The sequence below is a fragment of the Balaenoptera ricei genome, chromosome 9 (assembly GCF_028023285.1).
Source record: "Balaenoptera ricei isolate mBalRic1 chromosome 9, mBalRic1.hap2, whole genome shotgun sequence".
In the NCBI taxonomy this organism is placed as follows: Eukaryota; Metazoa; Chordata; class Mammalia; order Artiodactyla; family Balaenopteridae; genus Balaenoptera; species Balaenoptera ricei.
In genome coordinates, this window is record NC_082647.1 from 112,264,869 (window position 1) to 112,287,390 (window position 22,522).

A 22,522-nucleotide genomic window follows, 5' to 3' on the forward strand; every position below is an offset into this window, starting at 1 on the left:
GCTCCGGGGACTTAACGCCCTTTGAAGCAGTGGGGAACCTTCTCAAAAGCCTCCCATTCCCCTGGCTCTGCTGCGTCACGAGCTTCTTGGGTCGTGAGCACTGGCTCAGTCCGTGGTCCGCCTCTCCTCCTCCACGGGGAGACCGGTCTGCAGGCGGCAGGGACCTGACCGGGAGAGGCTCCCCCTCTCCACCTCCCAGCGCTCTCCCTCTATATGTTCTCGTGCCTGGGCGTCATCCTACTTGGCTCCCCCCAGATCCCCAGAGCTGGGACGGCCGAGCGCCTGGAACAGAAGAGATGCTCAGAAAATGTGAATTGAATGAAAGTGGCAACCGACCCAAACTCCCGTATCTGTGTTGGCTCCCCGCCTCTTTTGAAACCGTTTCTCCCCCTCGCCTGCCGGATGTCATGGGCAGCGCTGGAGTCAGCCCGAGACGGCGCCCCTGCCTGGTTGGCAGAGGGGGCTTTGGACTAGGGACCTGCACCATCTCCAGAGGCCGGTTCTTGGGCCTCCGAGGGGGGTCTTGCTGCCACAGACCAAGGAAACGTTGGGTTGCCTCTTTTCGTGGTTGATGTGAAGATCTCGTCTGTAGTGAGTGATGAGAGCTCCCTCCCCCAGCTTTAACCCTCCGACACCCTTGCCCCCTAACAGTGGGTCGGATGTGCCATGTCCCCGTGTGGAGGAGGCACATCGGAGACCTGGGGGCCTGAAGCTGAAGGGTAAAGCTCTGCCCTCCCACCGTCTCCAACTCTGGCCAGGAAGCAGGTCTGTGGTGGCTGATATTGGGCAATTTGGACGGTATTGAAATCCCAGGGCTTTTTTGAGAGGAGAGCCTTCTTTTGAATTAACCTAGACCTTCCTGTGCCTTTAAGTACCAACACTGGTACACTTTCTTTAAAAAAAATTATAGCTCGAGCCTCCAGAGGAGAAAACTGGCTAATACCTGCTTTTGTTCCTCTATCTGCAATTCCACTGTTTCCTAAATGATTTCATAGAGACTACAGGACAGCACAAGTAGTACAAAAACGGTGTTAGTTACCTGGCGTCTCCTTCCCACCCCCTCCACCTTCTAGATGTTTCTTAAGCTGCCCTAGAGATGCTTCCCCAAGAGCGAGGTCTTGCTTCATCAATACAGGTTTCTGTAGGGAACTCCCCGGTGGTCCAGTGGTTAGAACTCAGTGCTTTCACTGCCGGGGCCCTGGTTCAATTCCTGGTCGAGGAACTAAGATCCCGCAAGCTGCCCAAGCGCGGCCCAAAAAAATAAATAAAATTTTTTAAAAAGTCTAAGCCTCTTAAAGAGGCTTCAGGAAAAACAAAAAAGCACACAGGATTCTGTAATGAATTGCTTGACATGGAGAAGACAGTTACAGTGGGTGCTGGGCACGACAGCAGCCGAGGAGCCTGAGCCCTGGCATACAGGCGTTGTGGGGTCTGGAGCCAAGAGGAGGCTTCCAGCGCCCAGAAGCAGCGCATACACAGGGAACAGTTCTCCGGGGGACGGGGCGGGGCGTGCTGACCAGGTGTACAGAGCAGAGGCAAAGCATCCCGGCTCTGGTGATAACACCATGAAGTTTGCTGCCTGCTCGCACCTGCCAGTGGGGAGCTTCACGTCACCCCGTTTAATTGTCATGAGAACCTAGGGGAAGGCACGGCCCTCGCAGTACAGGTGAGGAGAGAGCGCCTGGAGATGGGCCAGCTGAGACTCCATGCCCCCCCCCGCCCCGGGGGTGCTTCTTAGGAAGCCCAGGTAGAACTTGGGAGATGGCTCAGGTGTGTTCTGCCCTCCCGTCTGATGGTGCCACCTGCCTTCACGCTCACAGCCAAACTCATGGCCTCTCTGGATCCCAGAGTCCAGACCCGTGGTCCCTAAAAGCCAGTCCTCTGACTACTGAGAAGTTGGGGAGACATCTTCTCTAGTGCGTAGCAAAACAAAACAAGTACGGAGAGTGCGGTCAGCTTCCCATGAAGCTAATTGTGCTCATGGTAACAGGTTTATTCTTTAATCTGAGACTGTGTCCTTTTTACTTAGTTAACCTTAAACTTTACAAAAGTCTGATGGTCTGATCTACCATTCTGTCAACAATATTTTATAAAGTATTGTTGATAAAAAAAATTGTTGATATGGTGGTAGATCAGTGGTTAATTTTTGGTGTGTGTGTGTGCTGTCTTATTTGGCGAATTAGTTGCCAAGCCTTAAGACAGTCACAGATTTTTTTTCTCCAAATTTGATTGCTTTGTGAAATCTAACAGAATGAAAGTCCCTGATATAGACCTTCCCTCTCACCCTCTTCCCTGCAAGATGATCTCTCAAGTCTAGTGGTTCCCAAATTTTATTTTTATGTAGCAGAACCCTTTCCCCCCTCAGGCAAAATGTTGGATAATTCCTCAATATGTGAAATAGACAAAAAGACTGAATTACATGGCATCTCAGGTTATTGGTAAATGGCAAAAAAAAAAATCCAATCTCAGCAGCTCTAACAGCAAAGACGGATCCAGCTCAGACATGGCAGGTGGCGTGGCCCCATCATGACCTCAGCCGGGGAAGGGAAGGCAGAGCCAGGGGGTCTCCCATCCACAGAAGTGACACATGTCACCCCCACTCACAGGCTCAGGTCCAGACTGCTCGCCTGTTCTGCCCCAGCCCCAGGGCCCAGGGAGAGCAAGCCCACCGCTTGACTCAAAAGCAGAGTCAGAAACTCCTGGCAGGCAGGCCAGTTACTAGCACACGGGTGCAGTTTCAATGTTTGTTCAGAAACAGCGGCCGTTCTCAGCATCCCCGAAGCGCATCTCACCCTGAAGGCGTTTGGAGACCCGCCTGCCCCATCCCTTTCTGCCTCCCCCCCACCCGCTGTGCCGCGTGGTGTGTGAGCGACCCCCGGCCACCCTGTGTGAACCGCAAGCACAGACACCTGTCTTTTCTACACAGACAGACAGAAACAAGGGGGAATTATAGTACGTGGAGGGTAGAAATGAAGGAAGGCACGTAAAACCCAGTCATTTTTAAATGGGAAAAATGAAGACATGCTATGCATATCCATCTACTATTGTATTTTAAATCAAGATGAAATGGACATTCTTTGCAAAAACAGAAAAACCTCAAAATTGAAAAACCCAGGAGAAATTGAACTACATTTTTTAAAAAAATGCATTTCTTTGAGCTTTGAGGAGTATTCAAGCTCAGTGCTGTGTAAACTGTAACAGAACCAGGACTAACACCATATGCTGAGGTTTTGGTCACCTTCACACTTGAGGGGCTGTGCTGTCCTTTCGAATCCTGATCGGACGTGGCATCTTAGGTAGAGACTGCAATTTGTTCTTTTTTTTTTTTTTAACATCTTTATTGGAGTATAATTGCTTTACAATGGTGTGTTAGTTTCTGCTGTATAACAAAGTAAATCAGCTGTACATATACATATATCCCCATATCCCCTCCCTCTGGTGTCTCCCTCCCTCACACCCTCCCTATTCCACCCCTCTAGGTTGTCACAAATCACTGATCTCCCTCTGCTATGCGGCTGCTTCCCACTAGCTATCTATTTTACATTTGGTAGTGTATATATGTCCATGCCTCTCTCTCACTTCATCCCAGCTTACCTTTACCCTTCCCCGTGTCCTCAAGTTCATTCTGTACGTCTGCATCTTTATTCCGTCCTGCCCCTAGGTTCTTCATAACCTTTTTTTTTTTTTTTAGATTCCATATATATGTGTTAGCATATGGTATTTGTTTTTTCTCTTTCTGACTTACTTCACTCTGTATGACAGACTCTAGGTCCATCCACCTCATTACAAATAACTCAATTTTTTTTCTTTTTATGGCTGAGTAATATTCTATTGTATATATGTGCCACATCTTCTATATCCATTTATCTGTCGATGGACACTTAGGTTGCTTCCATGTCCTGGCTACTGTCAGTAGAGCTGCAATGAACATTGTGATACATGACTTTTTTTTTTTTAATTAATTAATTTATTTATTTATTTTTGGCTGTCTTGGGTCTTCGTTTCTATGCGAGGGCTTTCTCTAGTTGCAGCAAGCGGGGGCCACTATTCATCGCGGTGCGCAGGCCACTCAGTGTTGCGGCCTCTCTTGTTGCGGAGCACAGACTCCAGATGCGCAGGCTCAGTAGTTGTGGCTCACGGGCCCAGTTGCTCCGCAGCATGTGGGATCTTCCCAGACCAGGGCTCGAACCCGTGTCCCCTGCACCAGCAGGCAGATTCTCAACCACTGCGCCACCAGGGAAGCCCGCATGACTCTTTTTGAATTATGGTTTCCTCAGAGTATATGCCCAGTAGTGGGATTGCTGGGTCGTATGGTAGTTCTGTTTTTAGTTTTATAAGGAACCTCCATACTGTTCTTCATAGTGGCTGTATCAATTTACATTCCCACCAACAGTGCAAGAGGGTTCCCTTTTCTCCACACCCTCTCCAGCCTTTATTGTTTGTACATTTTTTGATGATGGCCATTCTCACTGGTGTGAGGTGATACCTCATTGTAGTTTTGATTTGCATTTCTCTAATGATTAATGATGTTGAGCATTCTTTCATGTGTTTGCTGGCTATCTGTATATCTTCTTTGGAAAAATGTCTATTTAGGTCTTCTGCCTATTTTTGGATTGGTTTGGTTGTTTTTTTGATATTGAGCTTCATGACCTGCTTGTAAATTTTGGAGATGAATCCTTTGTCAGTTGCTTCATTTGCAAATATTTTCTCCCATTCTGAGGGTTGTCTTTTCGTCTTGTTTATGGTTTCCTTTGCTGTGCAAAAGCTTTTAAGTTTCATTAGGTCCCATTTGTTTATTTTTGTTTTTATTGCCATTTCTCTAGGAGGTGAGTCAAAAAGGATCTTGCTGTGATTTATATCAGAGTGTTCTGCCTATGTTTTCCTCTAAGAGTTTTATAGTGTCTGGCCTTACATTTAGGTCTTTAATCCATTTTGAGTTTATTTTTGTGTATGGTGTTAGGGAGTGTTCTAATTTCATTCTTTTACATGTAGCGTCCAGTTTTCCCAACACCACTTATTGAAGAGGCTGTCTTTTCTCCATGGTATATTCTTGCCTCCTTTATCAAAAATAAGGTGACCATATGTGCGTGGGTTTATCTCTGGGCTTTCTATCCTGTTCCATTGATCTATATTTCTGTTTTTGTGCCAGTACCATACTGTCTTGATTACTGTAGCTTTGTAGCATAGTCTGAAGTCAGGGAGCCTGATTCCTCCAGCTCCGTCTTTCTTTCTCAATATTGCTTTGGCTCTTCGGTGTCTTTTGTGTTTCCATGCAAATTGTGAAATTTTTTGTTCTAGTTCTATGAAAAATGCCATTGGTAGTTTGATAGGGATTGCATTGAATCTGTAGATTGCTTTGGGTAGTATAGGCATTTTCACAATGTTGATTCTTCCAATCCAAGAGCATGGTATATCTCTCCATCTGTTTGTATCATCTTTAATTTCTTTCATCAGTGTCTTATAGTTTTCTGCCTACAGGTCTTTTGTCTCCTTAGGTAGGTTTATTCCTAGGTATTTTATTATTTTTGTTGCAATGGTAAATGGGAATGTTTCCTTAATTCCTCTTTCAGATTTTTCATCATTAGTTTATAGGAATGCCAGAGATTTCTGTGCATTAATTTTGTATCCTGCTACTTTACCAAATTCATTGATTAGCTCTAGTAGTTTTCTGGTAGCATCTTTAGGATTCTCTGTGTATAGTATCATGTCATCTGCAAACAGTGACAGCTTTACTTCTTCTTTTCCAATTTGGATTCCTTTTATTTCTTTTTCTTCTCTGATGGCTGTGGCTAGGACTTCCAAAACTATGTTGAATAATAGTGGTGAGAGTGGGCAACCTTGTCTTGTTCCTGATCGTAGTGGAAATGGTTTCAGTTTTTCACCATTGAGAACGAAGTTGGCTGTGGACCTGTCATATATGGCTTTTATTATGTTGAGGTAAGTTCCCTCTATGCCTACTTTCTGGAGGGTTTTTATCATAAATCGGTGTTGAATTTTGTTGAAAGCTTTTTCTGCATCTATTGAGATGATCATATGCTTTTTCTCCTTCAGTTTGTTAATATGGTGTTTCACATTGATTGATTTGCATATATTGAAGAATCCTTGCATTCCTGGGATAAACCCCACTTGATCATGGTGTATGACCCTTTTAATGTGCTGTTGGATTCTGTTTGCTAGTATTTTGTTGAGGACTTTTGTATCTATGTTCATCAGTGATATTGGCCTGCAGTTTTCTTTCTTTGTGACATCTTTGTCTGGTTTTGGTCTCAGGGTCATGGTGACCTTGTAGAATGAGTTTGGGAGGGTTCCTTCTTCTACTATATGTTGGAAGAGTTTGAGAAGGATAGGTGTTAACTCTTCTCTAAATGTTTGATAGAATTCGTCTGTGAAGCCATCTCGTTCTGGGCTTTTGTTTGTTGGAAGATTTTAATCACAGTCTCAATTTCAGTGCTTGTGATTGGTTTGTTTATATTTTCTATTTCTTCCTGGTTCAGCCTCAGAAGGTTGTGCTTTTCTAAGAATTTGTCCATTTCTTCCAGGTTGTCCATTTTATTGGCATATAGTTGCGTGTAGTAATCTCTCTTGATCCTTTGTATTTCTGCAGTGTCAGTTGTTCCTTCTCCTTTTTCATTTATAATTCTATTGATCTGAGTCTTCTCCCTTTTTTTCTTGATGAGTCTGGCTAATGGTTTATCAATTTTGTTTGTCTTCTCAAAGAACCAGCTTTTAGTTTTATTGATCTTTGCTATTGTTTCCTTCATTTATTTCTGATTTGATCTTTATGATTTCTTTCCTTCTGCTAACTTTGGGGATTTTTGGTTCTTTTTTCTCTAATTGCTTTAGGTATAAGGTTAGGTTGTTTATTTGAGATTTTTCTTGTTTCTTGAGGTAGGATTGTATTGCTATAAACTTCCCTCTTAGAACTCCTTTTACTGCATCCCGTAGGTTTTGGGTCATCATGTTTTCATTGTCATGTGTTTCTAGGTATTTTTTTGGTTTCCTCTTTGATTTCTTCAGCAATCTCTTGGTTATTAAGTAGTGTATTGTTTAGCCTCCATGTATTTGTATTTTTTACAGATTTTTTCCTGTAATTGATATCTAGTGTCACAGCATTGTGGTCAGAAAAGATAATTGATATAATTTCAATTTTCTTAAATTTACCAAAGCTTGATTTGTGACCCAAGATATGATCTCTCCTGGAGAATGTTCCATGAAGCGCTTGAGAAGAAAGTGTATTCTGCTGTTTTTGGATGGAATGTCCTATAAATATCAGTTAAGTCCATCTTGTTTAATGTATCATTTAAAGCTTGTTTTTCCTTATTTATTTTCATTTTGGATCATCTGTCCATTGGTGTAAGTGGGGTGTTAAAGTCCCCTACTATGATTGTGTTGCTGTCGATTTCCCCTTTTATGGCTGTTAGCATTTGCCTTATGTATTGAGGTGCTCCTATGTTTGGTGAATAAATATTTACAATTGTTATATCTTCTTCTTGGATCGGTCCCTTGATCATTATGTAGTGTCCTTCTTTGTCTCTTGTAATAGTCTTTGTTTTAAAGTCTATTTTGTCTGATATGAGAATTGCTACTCCAGCTTTCTTTTGATTTCCATTTGCATGGAATATCTTTTTCCATCCCCTCACTTTTGGTCTGTATGTGTCCCTAGGTCTGAAGTGGGTCCCTTGTAGACAGCATATATAGGGGTCTTGTTTTTGTATCCATTCAGCCAGTCTATGTCTTTTGGTTGGAGCATTTAATCCATTTACATTTAAGGTAATTATCGATACATATGTTCCTATTACCATTTTCTTAATTGTTTTGGGTTACTTATTATATGTCTTTTCCTTCTCTTGTGTTTCCTGCCTAGAGAAGTTCCTTTAGCATTTACTGTAAAGCTGGTTTGGTGGTGCTGAATTCTCTTAGCTTTTGCTTGTCTGTAAAGGTTTTGATTTCTCCATCGAATCTGAATGAGATCCTTGCTGGATAGAGTAATCTTGGTTGTAGGTTTTTCCCTTTTATCATTTTAAATATGTTCTGCCATTCCCTTCGGGCTTGCAGAGTTTCTGCTGAAAGATCAGCTGTTAACCTTATGGGGATTCCCTTGTATGTTATTTGTTGTTTTTCCCTTGCTGCTTTTAATATTTTTTCTCTGTATTTAATTTTTGATAGTTTGATTACTATGTTTCTTGGCATGTTTCTCCTTGGATTTATCCTGTATGGGACTCTCTGCACTTCCTGGACTTGATTAACTATTTCCTTTCCCATATTAGGGAAGCTTTCAACTATAATCTCTTCAAATATTTTCTCAGTCCCCTTTTTTTTCTCTTCTACTTCTGGGACCCCTATAATTCAAATGTTGGTGCGTTTGATGTTGTCCCAGAGGTCTCTGAGACTGTCCTCAATTCTTTTCATTCTTTTCTCTTTATTCTGCTCTGCAGTAGTTATTTGCACTATTTTATCTTCCAGGTCACTTATCTGTTCTTCTGCCTCAGTTATTCTGCTATTGATTCCTTCTAGAGAATTTTTAATTTCATTTATTGTGTTGTTCATCATTGTTTGTTTGCTCTTTAGTTCTTCTAGGTGCTTGTTAAATGTTTCTTGTATTTTCTCCATTCTGTTTCCAAGATTTTGGATCATCTTTTCTATCATTACTGTGAATTCTTTTTCAGGTAGACTGCCTATTTCCTCTTCATTTGTTCGGTCTCGTGGGTTTTTACCTTGCTCCTTCATCTGCTGTGTGTTTCTCTGTCTTCTCATTTTGCTTAACTTACTGTGTTTGGGGTCTCCTTTTCGCAGGCTGCAGGTTCATAGTTCCTGTTGTTTTTGGTGTCTGCCCCCCGTGGCTAAGGTTGGTTCAGTGGGTTGTGTAGGCTTCCTGGTGGAGGGTACTAGTGCCTGTGTTCTGAAGGATGAGGCTGGATCTTGTGTTTCTGGTGGGCAGAACCATGTCCGGTGGTGTGTTTTGGGGTGTCTGTGACTTTATTATGATTTTTAGGCAGCCTCTCTGCTAATGGGTGGGGTTGTGTTCCTGTCTCACTAGTTGTTTGGCATGGGGTGTCCAGCACTGTAGCTTGCTGATCATTGAGTGGATCTGGGTCTTAGCACTGAGATGGAGATCTCTGGGAGAGCTTTCACTGTTTGATATTATGTGGAGCCAGGAGGTCTCTGGTGGACCAATATCCTGAACTCAGCTCTCCCACCTCAGAGGCACAGGCCTGATACCTGGCCAGAGCACCAAGACCCTATCAGCCACACGGCTCAGAAGAAAAGGAAGAAAAAAAGAAATAAATAAATAAAATAAAATAAAGTTATTAAAATAAAAAATAATTATTAAAAATTGGAAAGTAATTAGAAAAAGAAAGGAAGAAGAGAGCAGCCAAACCAAAAAACATATCCACCAATGATAACAAGCACTAAAAACTATGCTAAGAAAAAAAAAAAAAAAAAACAGAACCCTAGGGCAAATGGTAAAGGCAAGGCTATACGGACAAAATCACACACAGAAGCATACACATACGCACTCACAAAAAGAGAAAAAGGAAAAAAATATATATATCATTGCTCCCAAAGTCCACCACCTCAATTTTGGGATAATTCATTGTCTGTTCAGGTATTCCACAGATGCAGGGTACGTCAAGTTGATTGTGGAGATTTAATCCGCTGCTCCTGAGGCAGAGCTCCTGGGGTTCAGCTTTGGATTTGGACCCGTCTCTGCGTGTAGGTCACCTGAGGGCGTCTGTTCTTCACCCAGACAGGACAGGGTTAAAGTAGCAGCTGATTAGGGGGCTCTGGCTCGCTCAGGCTGAGGTGAGGGAGGGGTACGGAGTGCGGGGCGAGCCTGTGGCATTAGAGGCCGGCGTGACGTTGCAGCAGCCTGATGCGCGCCACGCGTTCTCCCAGGGAATTTGTCCCTGGATCACGGGACCCTGGCAGTGGCGGGCTGCACAGGCTCCCGGGAGGGGCGGTGTGGAGAGTGACCTGTGCTCGCACACAGGCTTCTTGGTGGCTGCAGCAGCAGCCTTAGCGTTTCATGACCGTCTCTGTTGTCAACGCTGATAGCCGTGGCTTGCGCCCGTCTTTGGAGCTCGTTTAGGCAGTGCTCTGAATCCCCTCTCCTCACGCACCCTGAAAAAATGGTCTCTTGACTCTTAGGCAGTTCCAGACTTTTCCCCAGACTCCCTCCCGGCTAGCTGTGGTGCACTAGCCCCCTTCAGGCTGTGTTCACACAGCCAACCCCAGTCCTCTCCCTGGGGTCTGACCACCGAAGCCGGAGCCTCAGCTCCCAGCCCGACCCGCCCTGGCGGGTGAACAGACAAGCCTCTCAGGCTGGTGAGTGCTGGTTGACACCGGCCCTCTGTGCGGGAATGTCTCCGCTTTGCCCTCCGCACCCCTGTGGCTGCTCTCTCCTCCGTGGCTCCGAAGCTTCCTTCCCGCCATACCCCGTCTTAGCCAGTGAAGGGGCTTCCTAGTGTGTGGAAACTTTTCCTCCTTCACAGCTCCCTCCCAGAGGGGCAGGTCCCATCCCTATTCTTTTGTCTCTGTTTTTTTTTTTCTTTTGCCCTCTCCAGGTACATGGGGACTTTCTTGCCTTTTGGGAAGTCTGAGGTCTTCTGCCAGGGTTCAGTAGGTGTTCTGTAGGAGTTGTTCCACATGTAGATGTATTTCTGATGTATTTGTGGGGAGGAAGGCGATCTCCACATCTCACTCTTCCTCCATCTTGATGGTCCCCCCTGCAATTTGTTGTTCCCTGAATCTACATTCTTCTTCTCTCTGGGACCAGAATTCCACTCAGCAGCTGTTTGAGTATGGGCCTGTTGGCAACAAAAATCTCTCCATTTTGGTTTGGTATATTTTTATCTTATTTTCATTATTGAAGGAACTTTTCACTGATGGTCGAATCCTCGGTTAGAGGTTATTTTCTCCTGCATTTCACCCATCCCATTGTCTTCTAACTCCCATCATTCAGGTTAAAAAGTCAGCTGCTCCTCCTCTCATAGCTTCTGTGAAAGTAAAGTGTGTCTTCCTCTGGTTTCTTTTAACGTTTTCTCTTTGTCTCTGTTTTCTATGATGTTCCTGGGTGGTTTTGTTTATTTGTTTGTTTGTTTTTGTTTTGTTTTTATCCCACTCCTAGATTCTGTAGCTTGGTTGGTTTTTTTTAGTTCTGGAAAATTCTTGGCCATTATCTCAAACATTTCTTCTAACCTGTTCTCTCTCTTCCCCTCTCATGGGAGTGCAGTTGTACCTATGTTAGACCTTTTCATCGTGTTCCAAATATGTTAACTTTAGAAATGAGTACTGCAGGGCCTCAAGCTGGAAATGAGCTTACATCCATAAAGGACAGTGAAGAGGAAGATGCAGCCCACTTGATATCTGAGTTTTCTCTTCCTGATATTTTTTCTTTTCTGTATGGTTTGAGTGGGTAATTGGGGAGCGTAGGTTGGGATGTTGGGAGTGTATGAGACTTTGCACTACCCATATTGCTTATTTCCTGGGGAAATAAAGCATGAGCCGCTGAGCTGGTTGGGCCGGGAGCCTGGTGGTTAGGAAGAGCGCTGGTTTGGGAGCAGGCTTGTACATTCAGATCCTGAATCCCTACTTTACCATGACCTTGAGCAACTTGCTTCACTTCTTTGTGTTCTGTGATTTGTAAAATGGGGATAAAGTACATATTTCGTAAAATGGAGAAGATTAAATAAAAGAGCAGCGTAAAGCACTTAGAAGAGAACTTTGCCTGTATCAACATTCAGTAAGGCTAGTTGTTGTTCTTGTCTCATTGTTATTACATTGTTATTGCCCTGCTTACTTCCTGCCCACCCAGCATCCCAAGACATTCAGCGGTAACTGTCTATAGAGTGTTGGTGGTGGCAGGCCCCAGAGACAGTGCTCTGTTGGATGTTTGTTCTGAGTTCCCCAGGCTGTTGGCAGGGATTGCTCATTGTTCTGTATGACTGTTGCCCGTCACGGCTGTGGGTTTGCCACATTTGGGGCTTTGGGGGCTCCCGAGGCCCCCCCAGGGGCTGACTCTGGCCTTCCTTTCCCCTTCAGTATGGAATGCTCCTTTACCAGAACTACAGAATCCCTCAGCAGAGGAAGGCCGTGCTGTCTCCCTTCTCAACTCCAGTGGTAAGTAAAGCTGCCGGCCCCGAAACCAAGTTCCTTCTCAGCTGCTGCGTCAGTGTGTGCTGTGGACATCTCGCTTCAGACGAGGCTGACCAGGGAAGCTGCAGAACGAGCTTGTGCGTTTCAGAGAAGCCAGAGTATCTCACCACCTTGTGTTTCCCAGAAGGGGGACTTGGTCGTCCCAACAGTGTGACAGAGGAATCTGCCGGGAGCAGATTCCTCTGCCACCCTCACCCCGTCCCCACCCCTCCCCGCAGGGTTGCCTCAGTAGATGGCTCCATTTAAGGGCTCTCTATTCACGTGCTCAGAAATGTCGACAGCAACTCTCAGCTCCACTGAGGAGCTGCCTTCCCACCTTCGCTTCTGTCCATTTCAGCTGTGGGACCCACAGTGCTGTTGACCGTGACGCTTAAGTCTTTCTCTGTGAGAACTGAGATTGTAGTGAGTCATCTTGTGTTCTCAGGATGGACTTTACTTCCCAGAGGTGCAGACACGCTTCATCCTCTCAAACTACGATCTTAACAATCCCTCGATGTCCGTTCCTAGATGTCAAACTATCCCACAGAAAGAGTCCCTGTGTTTCCCTGAACTAACTTACCCGAGGAAGGACTCGGCTGATGGTGAGGGCTGGCTTGCGCTTGGCGTTTCCATTTCTTTGATGAGTTTTAGTGCACGTTTGGGACCCTGTGAAAGACCACACGGTCCAAATCCTGTGGCCACCAGCAGCCTCACCAAGTGGCCTGCGAATACCTTGAGAGGATTGGAACGTTTCTTTCTCTTGTTGAGAAAAACCCAAGCCATTGTTAGTCCAGGGGTACTTCAGGCACTGAATGTTCCATCTGATCCTTAGAGAGTTGGGATGTGGAGGGACTTGCCTGTCCTCTCCTGCGCCTCCCCAGGCACGGCTCTTCTGTGCCAAGGTTCCCACCTGCTGCCCTGGCTGTTTCCCTGCATCTTAAGAACTCACGGCCTCTCGTTTCCAGCGCAGTGTCTCTGAGAACTCCCTTGTGGCCATGGATTTTTCTGGGCAAACGGGAAGAGTGATCGAGAACCCGGCTGAGGCTCAGAGTGCAGCCCTGGAAGAAGGCCACGCCTGGAGGGTAAGGCCATGGCCCTGTCCCGCCAGGACGGGCTCCCTCACGGTGGCCACTCCACCCCTGGTCTGCCCCCAGAGGAATGGCTCTGTGCTGGCGTCAGGGGGTGAGAGGCTGGGAGGGTAGGTGGCTGTGAGTTCTCAGCTGCAGGAAGCCTTGGCCCTTCTGGGCTCTTGCATGTGCTCAGCACCCTGCCACCCCACCACCCTCGTCCCTGGGCTCCCGTGGGGGGAGGGGCAAGGAGCAGAGCCCTGGGTTCCCTTGGCTCGCAGCCCCGTTCCTGCTGATGAGTCTTCCGGGCAGAGCGTGAAACCAGGTATTCCCACTGTGGCTCGACCTCTAACTAGCTTCACAGCCTTGAACATTCTTTTTACTCTGAGGCCCAAGTTCCTAATCTCCAGATGGATGAATATCTCCCAACTTCCAAGCTTTTCTGAGCTTTAAAGACAGTGTACAAAACACAAGCCCACAGCTCTGGCTCCGAAAGCGTCCCCCTTCTTCAGCCTCAGAGTGCACAGAAAAGGAGAATGCACCCAAAGCCACGAGCAGTGTTCAGACCTGCCTGAGTTCCCTGGAAAATCCCGTGCTTTTCTCCTAAGATGTACTGGGAATTTCACTCCGTGTCTTCTGTGTGACAAACACGTCTCTGCTTCCATACTGGAATCCTTAGGAATACACCAGATGGGGACGCTTCTGGTTTTGTTTTTAGCAACTGCCACCCGTAAGCTGTCTGTCCTTGTGGTCACATGGGACTGAGGTGTCTGTCATTCCATGGTCGAGGGCCCTGTCACCTGGCCAGCTTCCCGCCCCCGCTGTGTCCCAGGTGGCGTGGTGTTTGTGTCACTCTGCTGTCCTAGCGCTAACGCGGGGATTTCTTTCGCAGAAGCGAAGCACGCGGATGAATATCCTCGGGAGCCAAAGTCCCCTCCACCCTTCCACCCTAAGTACAGGTAAACACGGCAGCTTGGCCTGATATTTTTGTACAGAAATAAAATAAAAGAGCTCCCAGCCCGCCCCGAGCTTCACAACGTTGTCCAGGCCCAGAGCGCAGCACGAAAGCTGCGGCCGCGGACATCCGGGCCCCGTGTGGACCTGAGTGAGCTCGCAGGGCAGCCGCTGTGCGCGGGCCCCAGGCTGCCCACCTTCTCTGTTTCCCGCAGTGATTCACAGGACGCAGCACTGGTTTCACGGCAGGATCTCCAGGGAGGAGTCGCACCGGATCATTAAGCAGCAGGGGCTCGTGGACGGGTAAGGGACACGACGCACAGGGTGGGCGTCTGCTGAGGGTCGGCCGGACTCAGGGCCTCGGAGCATCCTGCCATGGGGTGCGGGGCTGGGCAGCGGCTGCAGCCTCGTTCTGGAGAGGAGCGGGGCGCTCAGGGGTACGGGGATGCTGCAGGGTTTGCACGGCTCCGAAGTGGAGGAGAGGGACTGCAGTCCACTTCTGTCCAGACGCTAACATCGTTCCCTACCTCCTTGGTGAAATTCGAGCAGATGAAGAACGCATGTTGCTTACTTTTGATTAATAAGGCAGTGGGCCAATGGAAAACCATATCTTCTTGCCTACACCTTTTGCTTTATGCCTTATGTCATTGGCCTTTGCCCCAGCCACCCCAGATCTTAGTGACGCAAAGCAGCAAAGCTGTATCGTTTCTCACAATTAGGGCTGGTTGGGTGGCTTTTCCCACCGGGGCCAGCAGAGCTCACGTGCCTGGTGGCCAGTGCTGGCCGTGGCTGTGTGCCGAGGTGCCTGGGCACAGGTCTCTGGCAGGCTAGCCTGGGTGCATCGTGGCCATCACGGGGATGCCAAGGGTAAGAGGTCAACCCCGGTGCACAAGCACTTCTCAAGCTGACGCCCCCATGGTCAAGGCAAACCCGGCGGCCAGGCTCAGCATCACAGTGAATGAGAGGAACCTGCCCCGGGTGTGGCTGCAGACATGTGAGTGACCGTGACCGGGGGCATGGTCCCTGCGGAGCTCAGCCCGAGTCCTGCCTCCACCCACCGACCCCCCCAAAAAGAGACCCAGACGAGTTAGTTGTATGCCCTGGTCCATCCTTGTCATAGCTGCCTCTCACTGGGTCTACTCAAAAGACAGGTTCTCGGAAGCTGCTCAACTCACAACAGTCCTTTTGTTCTTTAAATCCTTCATCTTTAAAACGTTTTATTATGGAACTCTAAAAGTTCCCATGAGAGAGGAGAGGATAAGGAACCCCGTCTACCTCTTGCTCAGCTTCAGAATTTGCTCACCTGAGCTGGTCTCTTCCCCTTCTTACATTTTTAGTATTTTTTTCTCCTCTTCTCTGCTTTGCCTTCCTCTTCTTCCTTCTAACTTTCCCCACTTTTCTTCCTCTACTTTTTCCTTCTTCTTCTGGGATATCTTAAAGGAAATCCCCGACGTTCGGAATTTTTACCATTAACTGTATTTCAGTGAGTGTCTGAAAAATAAGGACCCTTTTCTTCTGAGACAACGGCCCTATCGTCGTTGCATCTAAAATAAGAGTTTCTTAGTGTCCTCAGAAGTCCCATCATGTTCACACACACGAAAGTCCTTTAAATGTAGTTGGTCTAAACCAGGATCCGCCCGTGGCGTCTGGTTGAAGTGTCTGTGTCTCCCTAAATATAATAGTAGTCTCCCCACCACTCCATTTTCTTTCCTTTTTTTTTTTTCATATCTTTCCTTTGTTGAAGAAGTAGGGCATTTGCTAATTGTGTACTTGTGGTCTCTTTGACTGTGTTCCTCTGTCTCCCTCGTTTCCTGTAAAGTGTGGGCAGAGGCTTGGTTAGACTCAGAGCCTTCTTCCGGGACAGAGCTTCGGGGCTGCTTGTCTGTACTGCTCGCCCCAAGTTGTCCTGCTTCCTGATCCCAGGCTGGGCGGGGGTCTGGCGTTGTCAGCCCGGGCCCCCAGTCCAGCTCCCAGCCCCCTACACCGAATGGTCTGAGCAAGTGAACCCGCCCAGGTTTATTGTTTCATTAGAGGTCACAGAGTCATTGTTTTCTAATTCTATTATTCCTTCATCATTCCTTAGCTAAAATCCTTTTCCTTATCACATATTTGTTTTTCTGGGAAAGGTAGCTAAGTGCTTGATTTTTCTCTTTCCTTTGTCAGTTTTCAGGATCACGATTTGGTATTCTGCCATCTTCCAGTGCTTACAAATGAGATGTTCTGTTTTGTTTTTTAACTCTCATGATGAACTTAGATACTATGTGTTTGATTTGTTTCAATACAAGCTTAATGTTCTTGATGTTCCCTATGCCCTCTTTTTGTCCCATGGGGCAGGCCTCTTTCAAGTTGGTTCCTGAGTTCTTTTGACCCAACACTAATAAGGTTTGCTTTCTAGTGTGACACATTCTCTTAGGGGCCCTAATTCTTTGTAGTGGGAAATGGTGTCTGGAAACCAAATCGGTAGGTCTTTTCCGTGGGCAGAACTAGGACATAGGCTTTTTACACTGAAAAATAGATTACAGGTTCACATTGATATTGCCAATTCAAATGGAAAATTACAGGATGTGTACGCCTTTGATTTTATTGTCTCTCTCTTCTCTTCCTCTGAAAAATCTTACTAATGACAGTCGCTTACTTATTTGTTTTACCTCACTCTGTACTTGTCTGCTGTATCCCATATCACATCATGAAAATATTGATAATATTACTTCAGTACTACTGAATTCACACTTCTTTGCAGCCCTTTTAATCCTTAAGGAATATTCCAGGCAAGTCATGTTAAAGTACCAACCTTAAGGTAATTCTTCTCCATGGTTCTACCACCAAACTGCCATGTCTTCAGGTTCATTCCTCTGTTTGTTTCTGATTTTTGTTAAGTGGATCTGATTTATTTCCTCTTCAGTTTAATGCTGCTTTTACAACTATGTAAAACATTGCCTTGGTTCCAAAGTCAAAAGTTATAAAACAAGATACTTTGCCTGGTGACTCTACTCTGCCCCCAACTCCACAATTGGTAAACATTTTCATCAGTGTTTGTTTGTTTATCCTTCTGTTGTTTCCTTTTAAAAATATAAGCAAAACACATTTGTTTTCGTAGTCTGCCTCACCTTAACAGGGGCGTGTACTGGCCACGGAGGTCCGACCCTGAGCTTAGCTGCGGCCCGAGGATGCTGGGGTGGGATGGCCAGGAGGGTTGCCCCCTTCCTTGTCCCCTGCTGGGTTCTCTTTCACACGATAGAGCTTCATTGTTTCCAGGCTTCTGTTATGACACACTGTGCCCCATCTTCATGTTTTTGCTAGTGTCTCTTTGCCGGTGACTTCGTAGAAGTGGGAGTGTTGAACGGATGAGTAATATTGTAGACTATGGCCCGATTCCCCTCCCCAGGGATGTCTGAGAGTCGCCTGCCTTTCCCTCATCTAGGAGGCTGGGTCTCTAGCATATGATTAAGGGCCAGTTTCATTTCCAATCCTTTTTGTGTTGCTGAACTGTCAGTACATATTTGCCCAGTTTTCTACATCCATTCTTCTTGTATATACCTTTTTTTTTAATTAATTTTATTTATTTTAAATTTTGGCTGCTTTGGGTCTTCGTTGCTGCACACAGGCTTCCTCTAGTTGCAGCGAGCAGGGGCTACTCTTCATTGCGGTGTGCGGGCTTCAGTAGTTGTGGCTCGCAGGCTCTAGCACGCAGGCTCAGTAGTTGTGGCGCATGGGCTTAGTTGCTCCGCGGCATGTGGGATCTTCCCGGACCAGGGCTCGAACCCGTGTCCCCTGCATTGGCAGACGGATTCTTAACCACTGTGCCACCAGGGAAGCCCCTACATCCATTTTTTACAAACAATTTTTTCCAAGGTTGTCATTTGTCTTTTTGACTTAGCTGATGGGGGTTTGGGTTTGGGTTTGGTTTTATTTGGGTTTTGGTTATACAATTTTTCTAAATATGGTCAAGTTTATCTTTTCTGTCCTTTAGCCTGTATCTTTCTGGATTTTTGACTCATAGTCATATAAGTTTTTCCTGCTTCTCAATCACAAAGGAGTTTGTTCATGTTATCCTCTAGAACTTGTATTGCTTCTCTCCTCCCTTCCTTCCTTCCTTTTTTTTCATGATTATTTCTTCTTTTTTAGTGTGTTCATTTTTGTTTGTGTGTTTAGATCCCAGGTACATTTCAGAATTTATTTATCCCAGTACACTGTTTAAAGATGGATCTGATTTTTTCCCCATGTGGCTGTACAGTTGTTCCAAACAACTTATTTGAAATGTCACTTGATCATAGAACAGTCCCTTTTAGAGCCTTAGAGATGACCCCTCCTGACTACAAACAAGATGCTTCTCCTCTGAACTTTCTGCCTGAGAGAGAAAAGCCTGCCCTCCGAAATTCCTCTCTTAGTGATGTTCTTTGCCTGTAGGTTTGTGTGTGTCCCCAGGGCTTCAAGGACAAGATGCTTACCCATTATAGCCCTAAACCCCATCCAAAGTGAGCCCCCAAATGTTCTCGTGGTGTCCCATTTACCGTATCATCTGTGAGACTCGTTCCAAGGAAGCCAAGTGGGTTTGCTCACCAGGTGACGTAAGTCATAAGCCAATAACTCAAGAGGCAAGTGTGAGTAGAAAGGAAAGGTGCTTTAATCAGAAAAGCCGGCAATCTGGGGAGAAGGTGGACTCATGTCCTGAGACCAACTCTGAAGATTCTGCTCAGCCATGACAGTGTTTAAAGGGAAAAACAGTGGCAGGTGGAGGGGAAGAATCCCAGTGAATCATCGAGGCAGGAGGTTGGGTTCTGAATCATTGTCCATTGCATGCAGACTGGCTGATTCTTCAGATGTCATCTTGCCCAAGTGATCTGCCTGCAGGATTGCTAAGAGGGCTGTTGAGGGTAGAGAGCCAGTCATTTTTTAACTGCTTAATTCTTCATTCTTACTTCTTTTTATCCAGGAAAAGAATCAGCAGGTTAGACAAGGCACGGTGTGCGTTCAGGAGAGCATAGGTCAGGAGTTAGTTTCAATTGCCTAGTGATTCATTCCTATAATGAGGTTCTTTTAACGTTAGAGGGGGACAGAAATGGACCAACAGGAAAGGGACAAAAGAGCCGCTTTTGACAATGCCAGAGAAGTGAAGGTTCCACAGGACGTGTCACTTGGTGCCGTGGCCACAGCATCCCTCCTGGGGCCCAGGGCGGTGGCACCTGCATCCCTGAGGGGCTGACACATCCAGGCTCAGGAAGGGGGCACGGGGGACCAGTGTGTTTTGAAGAAGCTTCCCCAGTGATTGTGAGCTCAGGCCCAGCCGGCCCACTTTGCGTTAAAAGGAGCTGTCCTGGGGCTGGGAGGGTTAGCACGCTGGATCCACTGCACTGTGTGTTGGCTTTTTTTTTTAAAACCCTGTTTGTCTTTCAACTTTTCCTGGAGTCTAGCGCCAATTGGCGAGTTTGCCTCTGTCCAGCCTTGGTGAGAAGTGTGGGCATCCCTCTGCCAACTTTCCTCCCCCTGCCTGCCTTGTTTCTCTCTGTCCTTCCTGGGGTCTGAGTTGCCACTAAGGTTATAATTTTCAATCCCAACATCCGGCTGCTGGCGCTCTAGCAAAATCAAAAGGCAGGGTGATGGGACATCGCCTGAGGCGTCATTGCAGTGATGCCACGTCGTCCGTTCGTCCCCTTGTTCAGGGCGGAAATGTGCTGGGAAAACAAGGTAAATTAAATAATCAGTTCCTAGGCATTACCCCTCCCTGCAGAGATAATGGAGGGAAGCCAATGTAGAGAGCCAGACAGCAAGCAGAAGACAGCGCTGGAAGGCAGGCCAGATGCACAGCCATTACAAAAGGCCGCTTCCTAGACCTTTAGCCCCAAATCACGGATGGAGTGGGGGTGAGGGGGGCTGGAAGGAGACAGCGGAGCCTGCAGTCGACCCGGGAGGCGGCTCTGAAGTCCGCTGGCTCCAGGCGGCCCCCCGCAGGTGACCTGTGCGCGCGTGCAAGCACGGGTCTGTGCACACGTGTACATGTGTGCGTGTTGCGCTCACACCCCCGGGCCTGCAGGGCCTGCCACGGGGCTGGCACTCGCTGGCTGCTCCCTTCCTTCCCTTCTTGCCACCGACAGCCCGTCCCAGAGCCTGGGACGGAAGGAGCTTTTCAAGGGGCCAGTCCTGCGCTGTGGGCCCCCCTGCGGACCTCCCCCCGGGGCTCCTGTCGGGACCTGCAGCGTTTAAGGCTCTGTGACCCCCGTCCCGCCCCTGCCTCGTTCACACTCAGGGTCAAGCCCCGCCGCCCCCTTGCTGTCCCCAGTCCCCATCCCTGTGCCTGTCTGTCGTGAGCTGGTCCCTCTGTCCGCGCCCCAGGCCCCTCCGCTGGGCGGAAGGCAACGTCTTTGTCAAGACTTGAGTTCTTTGCGGCTCTCCCTCCCGGGGGCAGAGCGGGGTGCCGTCCCAGGGCTAACGCAGCCGCCTCGGAAAAGCGTAGGATGCTCACCGGCCACGGAGGAACCACCTGCGCACTTGCTCCTGCTGTGCCGGGGCTCCTGCCTGGTTTCTGCTGGCTGTGTGACCTTGGAGGGTTTGCCTGACTTCTCTGGGCCCCGCTTCCCTGACTGTAAGATGGGGATGGGGACAGGGCCGCTGTGAGTCCTGAGCGAGGCAGTGTGTGCAGTGCCAGGGCCGCAGGCCTGAGCTGTGCTATCACTCTGATCTCCCTCAGCCCCTTTGTGCTTTCCTGAAAGGGCGCGTGAGCCTTGACTTCAGTCCTAGCAGAGGCGAGGCCTCCCCTGGTCCTCAGCGCTTGCATTCCATGCTCCATTCCAATGCCCTACGCAGAGGTGTCCCCTGGTCCTCAGCACTTGCATTCCATGCTCCCTTCCGATGCCCTACGCAGAGGCGTCCGTGGCATGTTAGCTCCCAGCCTGGTCTCTGCAGTAACCACCCCCCGGCCCGCCCCGAAATCCCTGCGCCTGTGGTTTGCTGGTGGCGATCACCAATGCCTCCAGTGTCCACACTGACTACACAACAGCCCTGAGCGTGTAGACGGTCCTGCAGGAGAGGCTGGCAAGGCAGCGGCCCGTGATCTGAAGCTCCCGAGTGTCAGATCCAGGAATCTCGCTGACTCCTAGGCCCTACCCCCTTTCCTCCGTGTAGACGACCGTTAGGCACGACCTGTAAACCCGAGCCGGCGGGGCAGCCTCAGGATCTCCCGGGTCACACCCCAAACTGGGAGGCAGGCCGGCAGCGTCCTCCTTGGGGCTCAGAAGGAAGCATCAGGGGATTCACTGGGGACTCAGGTGAGGAAGCGCAGCCCCAGCTTCTCCTCCGGGAAGATTGAGCGCCGCCAACCCCCAGGTTTCTGCTAGTGAAACACTCAGAGAAAAGAGCACAGACTGGGAGAAGCAGACGCGCAGCCCTGCCCAGGGGAGGAGCTGGCCCTCTCGTCTTCCTGCCCTCGGGCTCCGCCGGCACCGAGAGCGTATCACACATGGGTCCGGCTCCAGCTCCGAGGCCCCGTCTCTCCCGCCCGCCCGGCCCCACAGTGCAGTTCCATCCCAGTTCACATCTCCAAGGTGCATCCTGCAGAACACGTGTCCTGCAAAATGCTATCAAAGAGGGGCTGGTATGTAATAAAAGATGCTGTAAAGAGTCAGATAAGATAGGAAAACTCGTGCTGGGGCCCTAAGGGAGTCGGGATGAGTATCTACATTCCAAAGGCTCTAAGATGTCCTGTAGTAAAATAAACCGTTTTTACCTTTTATAACATGGGATTTCCCAGGGTTATGTAACTGCCTTCCCTCTGACATTACAATCTAGAAACTGATGGTTTAGCTGATTACCGCAATTTGGTGTCTAATACCTTTAAAATATGTTTCCTCTCAGGCCATTTCTACTTTGTCACTGGGATTAGGGCCTCTTCCTTTCTAAAGAATAACTTGGTCTTCCCGTCTGATTCCAGATTTGTTCTGGAATCACTGTAAAAGCAGTGACTTATGCTTCTTGGTGCTATTCTAATTTTTAAAGTATTTTTTTAGTTAAAGTATAATTGATTTACAATATTGTGTTGGGTTCAGGTGTACAGCATAGTGATTCAGTATTTTTGCAAATTATACTCCATTGTAGGCTATTACAAGATAATGGGTATAATTCCCTGTGTTACACTGTGTCATCCCTGTCACTTATCTATTTTATACATAGTGGTTTGTATCTGCTAATCCCATACCCCTAATTTGTCCCTCCTCCTTCCCTCTCCCCTTTTGGTAACCACGAGTTTGTTCTCTGTATCTGTGAGTCTGTTTCTGCTTTGCATATATATTCATTTGTATTATTTTTTAGATTCCACATACAAGTGATATCATACAGCACTTGTCTTTCTCTGTCTGATGTATTTCACTGAGCAT

The 22,522-nt window shown here is 47.5% G+C and overlaps 1 protein-coding gene across 14 annotated transcripts in view; it reads left to right on the plus strand.

Moving 5' to 3' along the window:
* Positions 1-22,522, plus strand: part of GRB10 (growth factor receptor bound protein 10) — a 216,193-nt gene that overhangs the window by 186,036 nt on the left and 7,635 nt on the right. For all 14 annotated transcript variants that reach the window (XM_059934345.1, XM_059934344.1, XM_059934343.1 and 11 more), the window contains 4 exons: positions 12,043-12,120; positions 13,101-13,217; positions 14,095-14,161; positions 14,372-14,459. In XM_059934345.1, the coding sequence (XP_059790328.1) occupies positions 12,043-12,120; positions 13,101-13,217; positions 14,095-14,161; positions 14,372-14,459 (350 nt within the window). The remainder of the gene's footprint in view (positions 1-12,042; positions 12,121-13,100; positions 13,218-14,094; positions 14,162-14,371; positions 14,460-22,522) is intronic.